The 17474-nt window shown below is 40.7% G+C and overlaps 1 protein-coding gene across 2 annotated transcripts in view; it reads right to left on the bottom strand.

Moving 5' to 3' along the window:
- Positions 1-11254, bottom strand: part of NUP54 (nucleoporin 54) — a 30859-nt gene extending 19605 nt beyond the window's left edge. Inside the window, exons 1-4 of one of the 2 annotated variants that reach the window (XM_058722229.1) lie at positions 11072-11254; positions 10254-10415; positions 7386-7469; positions 7148-7294 (exon numbers count right to left, since the gene is read on the bottom strand). In XM_058722229.1, the coding sequence (XP_058578212.1) occupies positions 7148-7294; positions 7386-7469; positions 10254-10415; positions 11072-11138 (460 nt within the window). In that variant the 5' untranslated portion in view covers positions 11139-11254. The remainder of the gene's footprint in view (positions 1-7147; positions 7295-7385; positions 7470-10253; positions 10416-11071) is intronic. The other variant, XM_058722231.1, reaches the window with a different exon arrangement.
- Positions 11255-17474: the final 6220 nt, after the last annotated feature.

Here is a 17474-nt window from a genome sequence, read left to right as displayed (position 1 = left end):
CTCCTCCCACCCCCCATCAACCCTCAGTTTGTTCTCAGTTTTTAAGAGTCTCTTATGCTTTGGCTCTCTCCCACCCTAACCTCTTTTTTCTTTTTTTCCTTCCCCTCCCCCATGGGTTTCTGTTAAGTTTCTCAGGATCCACATAAGAGTGAAAACATATGGTATCTGTCTTTCTCTGTTCTCATAATACGTTTTAAAAAGTCTAGGTTGGGTGCCACTATGCCTTTAATGCCTCACATCTGCTTATCTCACTTTCTATCAAAGAACAAGTCTAGGAGCACCTAGTCTGGGTAGCTCAGTTGGGTGAGCATCCAACTCTTAGTTTAGGCTCAGGTCATAATCTCACAATTTGTGAGTTTGAGCCCTACATCAGGCTCTGTGCTGACAGCAGCGAGCCCAACATGGGACTCGAACTCACGAACTGTGAGATCATGACCTGAGTCGAAGTCAGGCACTTAACCAACTTATCCACCCAAATGCCCCTAAAGAAAATTCTTAATAACACAAATGGTAAGTAGGTAAGAGAAAAATCATGAAAATATTACCAAAATGATCTGAGTTTTAGGGCCACTATATTAGATGATAGTTAAGTTTCTTTCAGGTCTAAAGATTTTAAGTACCATATGGTCACTGGGGCTTCTACAGGGCTAGAGAGGGGCTACTATTACCCCCCTAGATGAATAGTATAAATTCCCAAATGGGCACATATAAACACTGTAAAGAACTGGACTAGAAGCCACAAGACTTGAATCCTGGTATTATAAGCTCAATATTTATTGTATTTATTGTAGCCTTGGCTAGGAAATTCCTAGGTTTTATCTCAACTTTTTTTTTTAACGTTTATTTATTATTATTTTCTTTTTTTAATTTTTTTTTTCAACGTTTTTTATTTATTTTTGGGACAGAGAGAGACAGAGCATGAATGGTGGAGGAGCAGAGAGAGAGGGAGACACAGAATCGGAAGCAGGCTCCAGGCTCCGAGCCATCAGCCCAGAGCCTGACGCGGGGCTCGAACTCACGGACCGCGAGATCGTGACCTGGCTGAAGTCGGACGCTTAACCGACTGCGCCACCCAGGCGCCCCTTATTTATTATTTTTGAGACAGAGAGAGACAGAGTATGAATGGGGGAGGGTCAGAGAGAGGGAGACACAGAATCTGAAACAGGCTCCAGGCTCTGAGCTGTCAGCACAGAGCCCGACGTGGGGCTCGAACTCACGGACCACGAGATCATGACCTGAGCCGAAGTCGGCCACTTAACCGACTGAGCCACCCAGACGCCCCAATCTCCTCAACTTTTAAATGAGATAAACTATGATCTGTACTGATTCATTTAGCTGCCTTTTTACATTTCACACTAGATTACAACCACACTAGTCTACTCAGAGTTCACTCACTGGAAGGCACTTAGGAACTCAAATTATAAAATTCAATACATTCTTTTCAACCCCTTAGCATTATTAGACCTCTCATACCTCTCTACCTTCTCAGGGTCCTCATGCTGTAGATTGTTCCTTTAGCTCCCAAAGAAAATCTTCAACTTTCACTGAACACACATCCTCCTAGGAAATGCTCTTCTTCCTTAGATTTCCTCACAATACATAGTCTCTTCTGGTTTTATCTTTGATAACATACATTCATTCACTCATTCAACAAGTATTTACTGAGTATCCCCTAAATGTTAGACACAGAGCTAAATACTAAGGACAGGATGGTGAACAAACTCAGCACATCAAACAAATATTTACAATTGTGGTAAGTTCCTTAGAGAAATACAGAGGCTATGAGAGTACTGAATGAGGGAGCTAATCAAGTCGGGTCGGGTGGGGGAGGAGGGAGACAAGAGAGGACTGCTCCATTAGAATTTCACTAAGGCATAAAGGAAGCAGTCAGCCAAGCCATGAGGTAGGGGCAAAGATGAACAGCATGTGCAAACCTCTGGCAAAAAGGAGGGGGAAGATGAACCAGTGGAAGCAATAAGGAGTACTAAACAATAAGGTAAGAAATAACAGACCAGGGTATTGTTCAAGGGCTCATATTGACCAAAACTGTGATAATTTGAGCATCAAAAAGAATAATGAATGCAACCAACTCAAGCACAGTCAATTTATGAAAACGCATGCATTCAAAATTACAGTTTTTAAAAGTAAAGATCAAAAACTTAAAATTCAATTCCTTGGACACCACTGGAAATAATCAGGCCAACAACTACTTCTTATAAAAACTGTCAATTGAAAAGCATTTTTAGGGGCGCCTAGGTGGCTCAGTCAGCTGGACATCTGACTCTTGATTTCAGCTCAGGTCATGGGATAGAGCCCTGTGTTGGACTCTGCACTGAGCGTGTTGCCTGCTTAAGATTCTCCCCCACTCTCCCTCTGCCCTTCCCTTCTGCTCGCACTCTCTCTCTAAAATAAAAAAAATTAAAGAAAAAATTTTTAGCCTACTCTTCCTATACAAATTCTATTTCAGGGTGACCAAACAGTCGCCTGGGGGGAGAAAACCTTTGTTTCACGGAAGAATTTTAGTGTAGAAGGGAGGGCAGAAATGGGAGATCACCATTTTGCAACTCCTAATAAAATAACTGACTGAGGCAATGATCATCAATGAATGAAACCATTAGGTTAAAGACTGATGAGGAACTTTACAAGACAGATTGGCTGTCACCACCTGAACCCAAAGATCAATCTTAGCATCACCAAAAGAGGGAAAAAAACTTTCAATGTGATATAGTATGAAGCACGTAGCACAACTGGCAAAGTATCTGTGCCAAAAAGTCAAACTTGAATATAAAGTACCTAAAGCTAACTTCATTAACCAGAAAAGTGGGGGTTAAAGTTAAATGATACTACAAGGATACAAATCTAGAATGGGGGACATTTCATAGGACAAGTGGCCCAGTTTCTCCAACAATTCATGAAGGGGGGAAAAAGGAGCAAGGGAACACTCTATACTAAAAAGAAACTTGAGACACAACAAGAAAATAAATGTGGAGACCTTGTTTGGATCACTATTTGAGTAAACCAGCTGAAGAAAACTTCAATGAAACATAAATGGAAATGTGATTAAGAACTAGGTATTAGAGGATACCAAGGAATTATTAATAGCAAGTTGGAGAGATGCCCATATTTTTAAAGAGAGAAGCATAGTAAAGTGACAGTGAAGGGACATATTGGGATTTGCTTTAAAATACTTCAGCAATCTGGGGCGCGTCAGTGGTTCAGTTGGTTAATGTTGGACTCTGGATTTCGGTTCAGGTCATGATCTCATAGTTGATGAGATGAGCTCCATGTTAGGCTCTGTGCTGTCAATGCAGAGCCTGCCTCAGATTCTCTTAGCCTTTCCCCCGCTTGCGTGTGTGCTCTCTCTCTCTCAAAATAAATAAACATAAAAACAAAATAGAAACTTCGTAGAATTACCAGGCAGTGCTGAGGCCCCAACTTAGGTCAGCGATTAGGAATTTAGTGGTACTGGGGCGCCTGGGTGGCTCAGTCGGTTAAGTGTCCAACTTAAGCAGAGATCATGATCTCATGGTTCCTGAGTTCTAGTCCCACATCAGGCTCTATGCTGACAGCTCAGAGCCTAGAGCCTAGAGCCTGCTTTGGAATTCTGTGTCTCCTCTCTCTGCCCCTCTCCCGCTTGCGCTCTCTTTCTCTCAAAAATAAACAAACATTAAAAAAAAAATTAACGGGGGAGCCTGGGCGGCTCAGTCGATTGAGCGTCCGACTTCAGCTCAGGTCACAAACTTGCGTTCATGGGTTCAAGACCCGCATCGGGCTCTGTGCTGACAGCTTATAGCCTGGAGGCTGCTTTGGATTCTGTGTCTCCCTCTTTCTCTGTCCCTTCCTTGCTCATGGTCTGTTTCTCAAAAAATAAAATAACATGTTAAAAAAAAAAAAAGAATTTAGAGATACTATTTAATCCTTTGTATTATGTGATTTTCTCAAGCAGTATCTAGACAGACAGTTGGGCTTACACCAGCTTGGATTTTTTTCCCCCTCAGGCACATAATACAATGACGAAGAAGTTTAGCATACTGCCAATCAGTGACTGAAATGGCAGGCTATGGAATCTAAGCTAATTAGAGAGTATAGACAAGAAGCTGATGGAAGAATAGAAAATGGTCTAAACGAAAATGTCACTGTCTAAAGCTCCTAATGAGGTCTAGGAATAGCTACACTGGAAGTAGTTAAAAAGGCAGGCTAAAAGAATAGGTTGTGGGATGTTCACATTAGTGATTCTGAACATTTTCAGATGTTGCCAAGGTCCAGGGTAAAAAGTATGGTTTAAGTGAAATGGAAGAAGTCTCTGGAATAAAAGTTAGATGGCATGGCTATCTCAGTATATAGCCATGTGATGTTTAAATAACCCAGACAGAAGTTGAAAAGAAAAGCAAAACTGAGAGCCAGTTGCCAAAGTTTTCATTGAATAAGAGGTACTGTCCAGGAAGTCAGTAGGTAACTGAAATTAAACACATCTCAGATGGAACAGACAGCAAGCACCTCATACAAGCGGGGGTTTGAAAAGTAAGGCAACAGCTCCATAATCTTTGCAGATTAAGCTCAAAACTCCTTACAGCAGCAGGTCCCAAATTCATCATGCTATGCCATACACTGATGCTTCTGTCAGTTACCCCTCTACATGGAATACCCTTTCCTGACTTTATCCAACTAATTCTTTCAAGACTCAGCTCTTCCTCTGTATTCCATAGTACCTTGTATGGGTCTGTTTTAGTGCTTTCAAACATATGTGTATTTTTGATAACTTGGAGTTTATTATTCTAATTAAATGTTCGTTATTCTACCTCCCTGTAGACTATAAGCAGAGACTGTGGCTTTCAACCTTATATACCCAATGCATGACATACAAACATACAGTCAGTAAGTGGCCGCTACATAACTGAATAAGCTCCTTTCATTATACAAATGAATAGCACCAAATTCAACTTCCCATTTTTCCTAACCAAAGTAAGTTTAACTACAGTAATGGATAGTTGGAGAGATATTATTTTAAAGAAAATTTCAAAAGAAAAAAACTTCACTTTCCCTTTCTTCTCCTAAAGTACTTGGATTTCCAACAAACTTTCTATTTTTGCAGGAAGATAACAGAAAAGAGGAATAATTAGAATACCAGAAAGAATTCTGAGACTATTATTAGCTTTGTCCTTTTGGCTAGACAATTCCTTAAATTTATGTTTAATAACTACTAATCTTGAATAACTTTAGTAGGATGAATTTTAGCCAATCAATCAAGTTACCTAAGAAAAGTGAAGCAAAAGTGATTTAAGAGGTAGAAGACTGGAAAAGTGAAAAGAGCATTACGTAGGAAGTCAAAAAATTCACATTCGTGTTTCTATACTACTTCCTGGGAGGTATATGGAAAAGTCACAATCCCTCTTCACCTATAAAATGGAAATACCATGAGTACCATTTCATAGGATTCTCGTGAGAATTAAATAAATTAGCCCATACAAGAGAATCCTGGAACACACTGCCATACCAGATAGTAAGGAAGCTATCAAAAACCAATTCTAGGGATGTGTGGGTGGCTCAGTCAGTTAAGCATCCGACTCTTGATTTTGGGTCGGGTCATGATCTCATGGTTCATGGGTTCAAGCCCCGCATTGGGCTCTGTGCTAACAGTGGAGAGCCTGCTTGGGATTCTCACTCTCTTTCCCTCTCTCTGCCCCTCCTCACCATTCTCTCTCAAAATAAATAAATAAATTTTAAAAAATAAATAAATAAAAGACTAATTCTACGTTGTGTCAAAGGACTTGAGAGCCAGTCTGAAGAGGCTTGCATCTTTGGCCACAGATGCAACATTTAAGCATCAATAAGGATAATAACTGCAACAGATTAAAAATACCAAATATAGGTAGCTGAAATATTTAAGTTCCTAACATTATAAAAAAATTAATTGGTTTCCTTTAGAGAATGATAGGGAACCAACTCTTTATTTTGAAAACTAATAATAAATATGGGAAAGGATGAATCAAATAGTGGATAAAGTTTCTTGTTATTAAAGTATTCCAACAAATACATGGAAAAGGAATCATAGGGTTGGAATAAATACCATTTTGCAACCCCTAATGAATTAACGGATCTACGTAACAATCACCAATGGCTGCTGCTTATACAATGAAAGAGAGACATTATATACCTCTTGATAAAGTATACAACACTACTGGAGTGCCTGGGTGGCTCAGTCGGTTTAAGCATCCAACTGTTGGTTTTTCTCAGGTCATGATCTCATGGTTGTGGGATTGAGCCCTACATCAAGCTCTGCACTGACAGTGTGGAGCCTGCTTGGGATTCTCTATCTTTCTCTGGCCATCACCTGCTCACTCTCTCTCTCGAAACAAATAAACATTAAAAAAAAGGAATACAACACTATCCATAAAGTAGTCTTGAAACCAAACAAAAAACAACTATCAACATAAATAAGTGCCTATATCCAACCCAATTTACAAAAAACACAGAAAACAATGAAATATGTTAAACTATACCACAGGAATGCAATCCACTAGAGTCCTGACTTGAAAAACTCTACAGGAAAAATGGTCCGATTTAACAAATAGGAAAAAGAAAAAAAAGGGGGGAGGGCTAACAGGGGAACTTACACAGATTTAAGACACATAAAACTAAACAATACTGTTTACACACTTACGTGACAAAACTGTAAAGAAAAGTAAAGAACAGATCACCATGAAAGACAGGACTATAGTTCCTCTGATTGGGAAATGACTGGGAGGGCAATGTAGAGGGCTTCTCAAGTGGTTGGCCAGGGGCCACCTCCTGACTTAGGTACTGGTTCCAAGGGTGTTCACTTTATTATATATACAATTCATTAAGCTGTACTTTTATGCAGATTTACTTTTGTATTACTTTTAGCAACAAAAATTTACATAGACTGTTACTAAACACAGAAGTTTTATAATCCTCATCCTGCTAATCAGTCTTCTCCCCAGTTGCTATTATCATATATTGACATGAGAAGTAGCTTTTGGAATCTTGTGGAACATACTGATAAATTAAAAAAAAAAAAAAAAAAGGTATCATTAAAGTGTTTTGAACAGTGCACTCGATGTCAGCTATATCTTACAGTTTTATATATAAAGTCATATAAAGTAAGATAAAGGCCCGTTATACTTACTAGTTTGCTGTTGCTGCTGCTGTGTATTAAATCCTCCAAATCCCAGTCCAGTTCCCAAACCAGTACCTAAACCAGTACTACTTCCAGTTGTTGTGCCAAAACCAGTACCAAATCCAAACCCTTTGTTCTGAGTACCACCGAAGAGTCCTTTGAAGGAAAAATTAAAATTGCATAAGTTAACCAAAAAACCAAGCTCTAGCTCATTCATTTCTACAAATGGCGTACGATGTCCTCTTACCAGTAGTGCCTGTGTTAGCTGGAGCAGAAAAGCTGAATGCAGAACCAGCTGTTGTAGATGTTGTCCCAAATCCTCCAAACCCAACTAATTAAAAAAGGATAAATAAAACAGACACAATCTTTTATATACATACGTTTCTTTTTCAAATTATTTTATGTCGTTGCCACATATAGAGACAAAATCTATCGATCTAATTTTTCCTTCCTCTACTTTCAACTTCAATTTTTAAAAAACTATACTACTAATCAAGAAGTCAAATGTTGCAAGAAGTGACTAAGTATTTAAAACAGAAATAGCACAATGCAATACATACTCTTCAACATACCCTTAAGTCACAGCTGAGAAAACATGTTAAGCCTACTAGCATGCTTAACAAACTCTAAAATGACTATGTATATACTTTTAGAGCAGGAGTTGCAAATTCAAATGCCTGTAAGATTTAGGCTGATAACATTAATAAGTGAAATAGACCAGGTGTTAACTGACTGGTAGAACTGTTCAATGTGAACGGTTTTTAAAAATGGAAGCAGTTTCTAAATTCAAGCAGATTACTGCCACAGGAAAAAGGTAGTAATGTTGTTTATTCCCATCCCCCCCCCCCCAAAACCTGAAGATCTAGATTTTCTCTGTGAAATTTACAGAATTTTAGACCCTAATTAACTGATTAATTTTTTGGAACGAATTCAAATATTTTTAAAGTAGCGTGCTAAACAAATCGTATTAGCAGACTGTGGTGCCAGTTTGAAACTTTGGCTTTGGTGAATTAACTTAGGTTCTATTTTACCTTCCTTTCTACTTAGTCTTCATGAAAATTTACCAACTTTCCCAAGGAAACATACTGACCTCCCTACAACAAGAATGTGTTTCTTGAAGGAAGAGTGAAGGGGGAAAAACTAGGGAAAGAGAGAACTAGCACAGCCCTCTGGACCAAGTTGGCAACTAACAGATCTACAAATTTCATTTTTAGATTTAAGTTTAGAGATGAAACTAATCTTAACTATATGTAACTTGACATATGGATGGAATGGAATACTGACGAGCTAAAATTGTTTTATGTTTTTTCCCTTATTGTCAGTCTGATTACCAAGGTGATACCAAAAAGACTTTTAAGAAAAATATTTGAACCATCAGTGATCTCGGAGTTATGCCACAGGTTTTCTGGAATTCTAATTTTTAATCTCATATATTTCTAGTATAAGAGACAGGGATTCATGTTATATAAAAGATATAAGGAAAAAACCCAACCCTTTTGATATCATATAATTTTAATTTGGAAAATTACTCACAAATAGACTGCATGTTGCAGCCATAACCAGGTAGGTTCTACTGTAGTATTGCAAACTATAAACATTTTGATAAAAATCACCTAAAGTACAGAACACTGTTCTCAATCTTTTTCATTATTCTTCACTTCCATAGAAAAACTATGATATATTCTGGATTGGCTACACAATAAAAATATTAGTATCTTATCATGTTTCATAACACCAAAAATGTTTATTCGTAATAGTGGATCTGCAAAGATACAAAATAAACAAGGGTTTCTATCCCTTTGCTGAAGATTCAGTTAATGAACATATACATAAAGTAGTTAAAATACAGTTATATTATCACAACTCAACACTTAACAGTGGTAACTCCAAATGAACATGAAATCAAGCAAATACCAACAAGTTTATTTACTGTTGTTGAATTACAAGCTGGGTGGCTTTGTTCAGAAACACAAATTTCAAAATAATATTGCTGTTTTACCCAGTGCCAATTTTAAGCAAACAGGGAAAAGTAAACATACCAAATGGCAGTGATACATGATTATTTAATAATGGATTATTTTATCTTTGGAATTCAAGGTTTCAAGTATTCTTCAAAAAGGTTTCAAACCAGATGCCAAGATGATTTTCGCACTGTGCTAACAAATACTGCACGAACACCAGATTTCCCAAGTAAATTTTAGAGAATAAATAATAATGTTTACCAAATGCATATAATTGGCACGGGCATAAGTGGCGTAATGTAAGAGAATATGGACAAGAAATTCATATACGAGCAGCAGAGGAACAAGACTATTCTATAGGGTGACTGTATGTAAAGGACACATAGACCTATTTTAAATTTATATACACATATACACACATTATAGTTTGTGTTTTGCAAATTTCCAAGGAGCTTCAATCCACATAGACACTAAAATCTTCCTAATTATCTCTTTGAATGCAAATATGTCTAGCCTACCTACTTGAACTCAATGCTACTTGACAATAAATTGCTCTAATCATTTCTCAAAAAATCCAGTAAAAAACTGGGGGCTCTTTCCATAACTACAAATCTTATAGAAATGTGTCCTAATCTGGGGTTGACCAAAGAAATACATTATTGTTGTTACACACCATAAAAAACAAGGCAAGTTACTGCTGTTCGTATAAGACTTGTTTGGGAAACACAAGGACAATCAAATGAAATTCCAATGAAAGATGCAGGAAAAATGGAAAAAAGAAAAAATGACTGCAGGAGTCCAAGAATCCCAGAAAAACGAGCCTGACTGCTGAGCGTTTATTTTGGAAGAGATACGTAATAATTTGGAAACCATAATCTACTCAAAATAATAATCCATTCGAAATTCTCATCACTTGGAAGGTATAATGTTTAATTAAATGCAAGCTTAAAAAAGGAACATAACTTGCAAGACTTCCTAAAACCGAATCTTTTAAGGCAGTCAAAACTGGATACAAATGTTTTTGATTCCACACTAGAAAGTGAATTTCCTTTCCTCATTAGGCAAGCCAGTGTTCTTTCCCAAACTAGGAACCACAAAATATTCTTGGACTCCGGCTCCCAACATTCGTTACACATACGACCCGCAGTATCTACCTGCACTTGCCAGACTGTTACCAAAATTGAACGGAGTCGCCGAGGTAGTAGAAACACCGAAATTGCCAATATTAAAGTTCACTGCAGGATTAGCAGTTAATCCGAAACCCCCAAAATTAAACCCACTGGCGGTGGAGTTGGCAGTCTCAAGCCCACCAAATCCTGATAGGCGTGTAGGCAAAGAAACAAAATTTTAAAATGGGAAAGAAGAAAAAGAAAAGAAAGCAAGAGGATTAGAAGAGTCAGCAGGTTTCACAGAAGTGAGCAAAGACAAACCTTGACTTAGCTCCAAACGAGTTAAGAAAGCGGAGGAGGTGGGGACAGGAGGAAGGAGCAGGAGCGTGAAGTCCCGCAGCAAGAACCAAAGGGGCCAGGACCGAAGGAGCCGCAGGGCACCGCCCCGGGGTCCCTAGCCCTAACCTCACCAAGCCCAGCAGCGGGAGCTAAGCAGGGATTCCCGCGGGTCCGGGAGGCTGAGGTGGGGAGGGCAGGGCGGGTCTCCGGCAATGGGAAAGAGGAGCCGTCCTCCAGTCTCTCCGAGTCCGACTCGCCGGCGGCGGGAAGCGAACCCTAGGAGGACAGGGCACTGCAGGGATCCACGCACAGCGTGGGAGCCACAGGCTGGGCCTCAAGTTCCGTAGCGGCCTCCTCAGGAGCCGCCTGGGCCCGCTCTGCCGCAGCCCGCCCTTTTCCCGGGCACCTAAAGTCTCCAAGTGGCCAAGAGACCCCAGGTTCGCCGGACTGGAGAGTCTCGGACCGAGGGGGCTGACCAGAGGCCTCCCTTTCTCCCCGGGAGAAGGTCTGGGAGGATCACTTACCCGCGGGGGCCGCGGTGGCTGCAGCGGTGCCAGAGGTGCCCGAGGGAGCCCCAAAGTTGAAGGCCATGTCGCGGGAGCAGGGGACCAAAGCACTGCTCCCGCGACACTAGGTGCTCTCGGCTTTCCGGTCCGGCGGGAAACTGCCCTAGGATAACAGAGTCCCGCCTCTTTTCTGGCCTAGCCAAAGAGACTGGAGCGCAGGCAAGGCGCAGGAGGCGGGGATTGGAGGGGGAACGCCCCCCGGCCCGCCAACTTCCGGGGGCTTAGCAGCCTCACGTGGCGTGGAGCGTCACAACTGAGAGGAAATGCTGGCAAATTAGCGGCTGCTTGGCGCCTGAAAGCCCTTAAAGGCTTGGAAAAGGTGTGCGTTAACAAGCAGTTGGGTTCATGAGTTCGGGCTCCGCATTGGGCTGTCTGCTGGGTGCGCAGAGACCGCTTCGGGGCCTCTGTACTCCACTCTCTGCCCCTCCCCTTTTCACAGGCGCGCCGCGCACTGTGGCTCAAAAAAAAAAAAAAAAAAAAAAAAAAAAAAAAAAAAGAAAGAAAAAAAGATGTGCGTGGGGATGAATGCGACTGTGTAATGAGTACTGGATAGGTAGGCCAAATCCTCATCTCCGTAGTGTAGGGTCAATGGATAATGCTAAAACTCATGAAAATTACTGAAGCAGCTTGTTACCTAGTCATGGGGGTAAATTAAAAACAAAACAAAAAACCTAACAGAGGTGCCTTTGAGAATGATGTCTACTTAGGTTTTTTTTAATAACAAACCTGAGAGAATTATTTGATTCTGAAATCCATGTGCTTGTATACCTGTTAAAAGAAAAACAGTAACAAGCCGTTGTGTCTATCAAAATTAGAAATCCTTGGACGTAGCAATGCTACTTCTAAGAATTTATCTTATAAATGATTAGGCAAAGTTATGAAATACAAGGTATAACAAGTGATTGGAAACAAATGGGTTTGCTTAAATAGTTGCATTTATGAAAAGGAATGCTATTCAGACCTGAAATGGGAACAGTAAAGCTCTTTATGTACTGAAAAGATGGATCTGAAAGATAAATTACATGAAAAACAATTAGAACACTGTCTATGCTGTGCTACAATTTAGATGACAAAAAAGGGTTAGAATGTAGAAATGCACATTTTTGTATAAAATATTCCTGGAAAGATATATATAAGAAAGTGAATAACATTAGTTGCCTCTGGGAAGATGAATTGGGTGTCTGGGAGATGGGTGGAGGACTTTGCCCATAAAGCCCTTTTTCACTTGAGAATATAAATGTGTTACCTATTCAAAAAATTAAATCTTTCTATTAGTGGTAATTGCATGTGTCCCAGTGAGAGTGCTGATACAGGGAGGAGGACAGCGGGAAGGGAGATGGCAGCAGATGGACTTGACTGATGGGATGTGGAGGGAAGGGTAGGAGGAGTCTAGCAAGAGTCCCTGGTTTCTGGCTTGTACAGTTGGGTAGATTGTGATGGGAATTTGGAACAAAGACTAGAAAAAATGAATTCCTTTCTTAACTTTCTGGACTTGAGGACAGTCTGGCTGAGGACATCCAGCACGTGTTTGGTGTGTGCGACTGAGGTTGAACAGAGACCCGTGTTTGGGTTGTGATTGAAGTCAGGGAGTGGCTGGAATTGTCAGGAAGAGTATCAAGTGAGAAGAGGTTGCAGCTGAGCACAGCATCAAGCATGGAGCAGGGGTGCCTGGGTGACTCAGTTGTTTCAGCATATGACTCTTGATTGCGGCTCAGGTCATGATCTCATGGTCGTGAGATCCAGCCCCACGTAGAGCTCTGTGATGACAGTGCAGAGCCTGCTTGGGATTCTCTCTCTCCCTCTCTCTCTGTCCCTCCCTTGCTTGTGCCCTCTCTTCTTTCAAATAAATAAATAAACAAGAAAGAAAGAAAGAGAAAGAAAGAAAGAAAGAAAGAAAGAAAGAAAGAAAGAAAGAAAGAAAGAGAAAAGAAGAAAGCAAACAGCCCTCAAGGGAGCCTGAGAGAGCTTGGCCAGAAAGGTAGGAGAACCAGCAGAGTGAAATCACAGAAATAACGGATGGAAGGGGAGAAGGATCAGGGATGAAAAATAATGGGTGAGTATTTCTTCCATAAGAAGCTTTCCCTGACCACCCTTTCTAAAATAGCACATTCAACTCCTGTCACTATGGCTACTTAAATATTCTTAGTAATTACCACCACCTATTTATTGATTCCCCTATTTAATATAAGCTAAATGAGGGCAGGGAACTTTTTTTTTTTTTTTACTGGTTGTATCTCTACTGCTAGCAGAATGCCTCCTCCCATCCCCACAGACCTTAGTCAATACTGTAGAATGAATGAATGAGTTCCTTGACATGTCCCTGTTCCTTGCCTTTCCCATATTCTCCAAGTCCTACATATTTTATCTTTAAACATTTCTAAAATACTTTGTCTCCGCTGCCATCTCCCTGATTCAAATTGCCATAATCTTTTGCCTAGGCCAGGGATTAGCAAATGATGGCCAAATTGTGCACTGTCAACTTTTTTGTGTAAATACAGTTTTGGAGGGGGGTGTTGTTTTTTAGAGAGAGAGCACACAAAGGGGGGAGATTGACCGGGGGGGGGGGGAGAGAGAGAGAGAGAGAGAGAGAGAGAGAGAGAGAGAGAGAGAATCCCAAGCAGGCTTCATGCTCAGCATGGACTCTGACACAGGACTCGATCTCATGACCCTGGAATCATGACCTGAGCCAAAATCAAGAGTTGGACACTAAACCAACTGAGCCACCCAAGTCGCCCCATAAATAGAGTTTTACTGGAACACAGACACGTCCATTTGTTTACATGTTGTCTATGACTGCTTTTATGTTACAAGAGCAGAACTGAGTGGTTGGGACAAGAGAGGCTTGCAAAGCCAAAACTATTTTTCATCTGGCCCTTTACAGAAAAGGTTTGCCAACCCCTACCTAGACACTGCAGTGGCCCCTGCAGTGCAGCGAGCAGGGCTATTATACTATGACCTCATTCTGGGTTGCCTGGTGAACAGGCTGGCGTGGCTACGACTTCCCCCTTCTCCTGGGGAAAGGGACTGCACCCAAACTCAAGTCCCATGGAAACAGTGTCTTCTTTACCCTAGCAGTGGAGATGGTGACATTCCATGGGCAGCTGACATTCCCAGACAATTTCTACAAAGCATTCACCCCAAATCCAAACTGTCTGTTGCTCAGCGGCTTGTACATTCCTCCATTGACAAGACTGCTTCTTCACGCTTGCCCCATAAAAAGAGGGACTAAAAGGCAGATATGTGCTCCGTACTGAGACCAAACAGTACTCTGGCCCTTGGCTTGCCTCTCCATGGGATGACAGGAGGATTGAGGGGCTTTGCCTTTTTTCTTGCTGTCCTGGCCCTATACATTTTTATTTTCCTCAATAAAGCCCATTATTTAGCCCCTGCTATGCAGCTTTGTGGAATTCACCCTGGAGGCTGGTGCACAACACCCAGACAATATCCATCCTGCATGCCAATGGAGACCCCAAAGGGACCCACCTAATACAGCAACTGCCTAACTGACCTCCCTGCTTCCACATAGACTCTTCCAATTTATTCACCCTGCAGCTAGAATAGGTCTTTCTAAACAAACCTGCCATGTCTCCCATGTCTCCCCCACCCCCTCAATCCTATTTACAATACTTCAGTGGCTTCCTGTGGGTCTTAAAATAAACCAAATTTTTTTACATGGCTTAATAAGATCCAAGTTGATCTGACCCCTGCCTTTCTCTCCAACCTTATCTCCTACTGTTCTTCCTTCTCTGAGGTCCAAGCAAACATCTTCTTAGTCATTTGTAAACATGTTCCTTCCTGCTGCTGGGCATGACCTCCTTCCACTATCTGAAGTGCTGAAATGCTTCCTTTGCCTAATTAACACCTATTCATCAGTCTCAGTCAGATGTTACTTCCTTAGGGAAACCTTCCTGCGACTCTAAGCCGTGTTCCCAGAGCATCATGAAACTTAGTTGAAATTTTACATTTATAATTATTTGGTTGCTTTCCCACCCCACCCCCCCACTAGACCCTAAGATCCAGATGTCTCTTTGTGATTACCAATAGCCTAGTTTATAGTGCCCGGCATAAAGTGGCTGCCCAATAAAGTTGGTTGAATACATTATTTTATTTTATTTATTTTTTTAATTTTATTTTCTATTCTATTCTAGTTTAGAGAGAGAGCATGAATGGCAGAGAGAGGCAGAGAGAGAGAGAGAGAGAGAGAGAGAGAGAATTTCAAGCAGGCTTTCTGCTGAGCAGAGCAGGACCAATCCCACGATCCTGGGATCATGACCTGAGCTGAAATCAAGAGTTGGATACAACCAACTGAGCCACCTAGGTGCCCTGAATGCATTATTTTAAAGTATAATGTATAAAGAAGCCAGGCCCTAAAGACCACACACCGTATGATTTTTTTTTTCCCAAATAGTTAATTTATTTTGAGAGAGAGTGCACACGTGCGTGAGTGGGGGAGGGGTAGAGAGAGAGGGAGAGAGAAAATCCCAAGCAGGCTCCACAAAATCCCAGCACAGAGCCCAACTTGGGGCTCAGTCATCATGACTCGAGCTGACTCTTGATTAGAGTCAGACATTTAACTGATTGAGCCACCCAGGCACCCCACTTTAACTTCTATGAGAAGCCCAGAAAAGGCATATCTATAGAGACAGAATGTAGGTTAGCAGCTGCTTAGGGCTGCAGGTGGGAACAGAGGGATTTTAGTGAGGTAGTCATGTTCTAAAACTACATGACTCAGTAAATTTACTAAAAATCATTGTGTTTTACATTTAAAATTTTATGGCATGAAAATTATACCTCCATAAAGGTTAAAAATAAATATATTAGTTGAATAAATGAAAGACTATAGTTATTATTGGAAATGGGGCCTTCATCTTGTGATAGATGTGTATCCATGTTTCTTGTGTTCTCTACCACACGTTATTAATTATTGTTCATGGGTGTGTATATGTTTTAATACCTGGTAACACATGTCACTCTTATTAGTATTCTTTTAAATATATTTTCTGAATCTCTCTTACTCCTTGATTTGAAATAATTAGGCTTGGTATGTTGCAGAGTTCCAGATGTCTCTATATACCTTTGAGCGAGCAGAAATAGATACACAGAACTCCCCTTATGACATAAGCCAGCAAAAATCAGATTTGGGATTCCTTTTTTTTTTTAAAACTTAAATCCAAGTTAATTAACATGTAGTGTAATAATGTTTTCAGGAATAGAATTTAGTGATTCATCACTTACATATAACACCCAGTGCTCATCCAAACAAGTGTCCTCCTTAATGCCCATCACCCATTTAGCCCATCCCTCCACCCATCTCCCCTCCAGCAACCCTGTTTGTTCTCTGTATTTGAGAGACATGGTTTGTCTCCATCTCTGTTTTTATCTTATTTTTGCTTCCCTTTCCTTATGTTCATTGTTTCTTAAATTCCACATATGAGCGAAATCATATATTTGTCTTTCTCTGACTTATTTTGCTTAACATAACACACTCTAATCCCATCCACATTGTTGCAAATGGCAAGATTTCATTCTTTTTGATTGCCAAGTAACACTCCATTGCATATATATACCACATCTTCTTTATCCATTCATCAGTTGACGGACATTTGGGATCTTTCCATAATTTGGCTATTGTTGATAGCGCTGCTATAAACATTGGGGTGCATTTGCCCCTTAAAATCAGCACTCCTGTATCCTTTTGATAAATACCTAGTAGTGCAATTGCTGGGTGGTAGGGTAGTTCTATTTTTAATTTTTTGAGGAAACTCCATACTGTTTTAGATTTGGGATTCCTTGAAAGCATATATGCTAGTGATCAAGTGTCCTCAATACATAATGACATTTGTAACACTGAGCTAGATATGTGATGGCTGAATTGGATTTGCTCTGATTTCAGAAATAAGATGCAATATTACTGGGATGGGAAAGGTTTTAAAGGTAGTCTAAATTTGGGGGCTAATCATTTTAGGACAAATGTCTATAGAAACAAAGGTCCAGGACCCCTCCCATAGCTCTCTGACCCCTGCTGGGCCCTTCTGGGTGGACTTGTATGCCTTTAGTTTGTGTTTATCTGGAAGCGGGCCTGAATAAGAAGAATGTTAGCACAGGTGGATTACTTGGGAAAAAGCAGCAGTGAGGGGATGGGAGGAGTGACACAGGGAAGGAAGAAACAATAATGGGAAGGAGTTCCTACTGTGGGCAATCCTAGTTGAGGAACTACCTAGAATGAGTCTGAGAACTGTCCCTCTGAGGACTGGAGCATTTATCAGCTGACTCCTACCTTTAGTTGAGGATCAATACCTGGGCCTATTAACCCCCCAGTGCTCCTGAGGGGCTTCCAGGACTCTGGAGAAAGCCCTGGGGC

Source organism: Neofelis nebulosa, chromosome 3 (genome assembly GCF_028018385.1).
Source record: "Neofelis nebulosa isolate mNeoNeb1 chromosome 3, mNeoNeb1.pri, whole genome shotgun sequence".
Taxonomy (NCBI): domain Eukaryota; kingdom Metazoa; phylum Chordata; class Mammalia; order Carnivora; family Felidae; genus Neofelis; species Neofelis nebulosa.
Note: the sequence above shows the minus strand (reverse complement) of the source record. Positions and strands in the feature narration are given on the sequence as shown.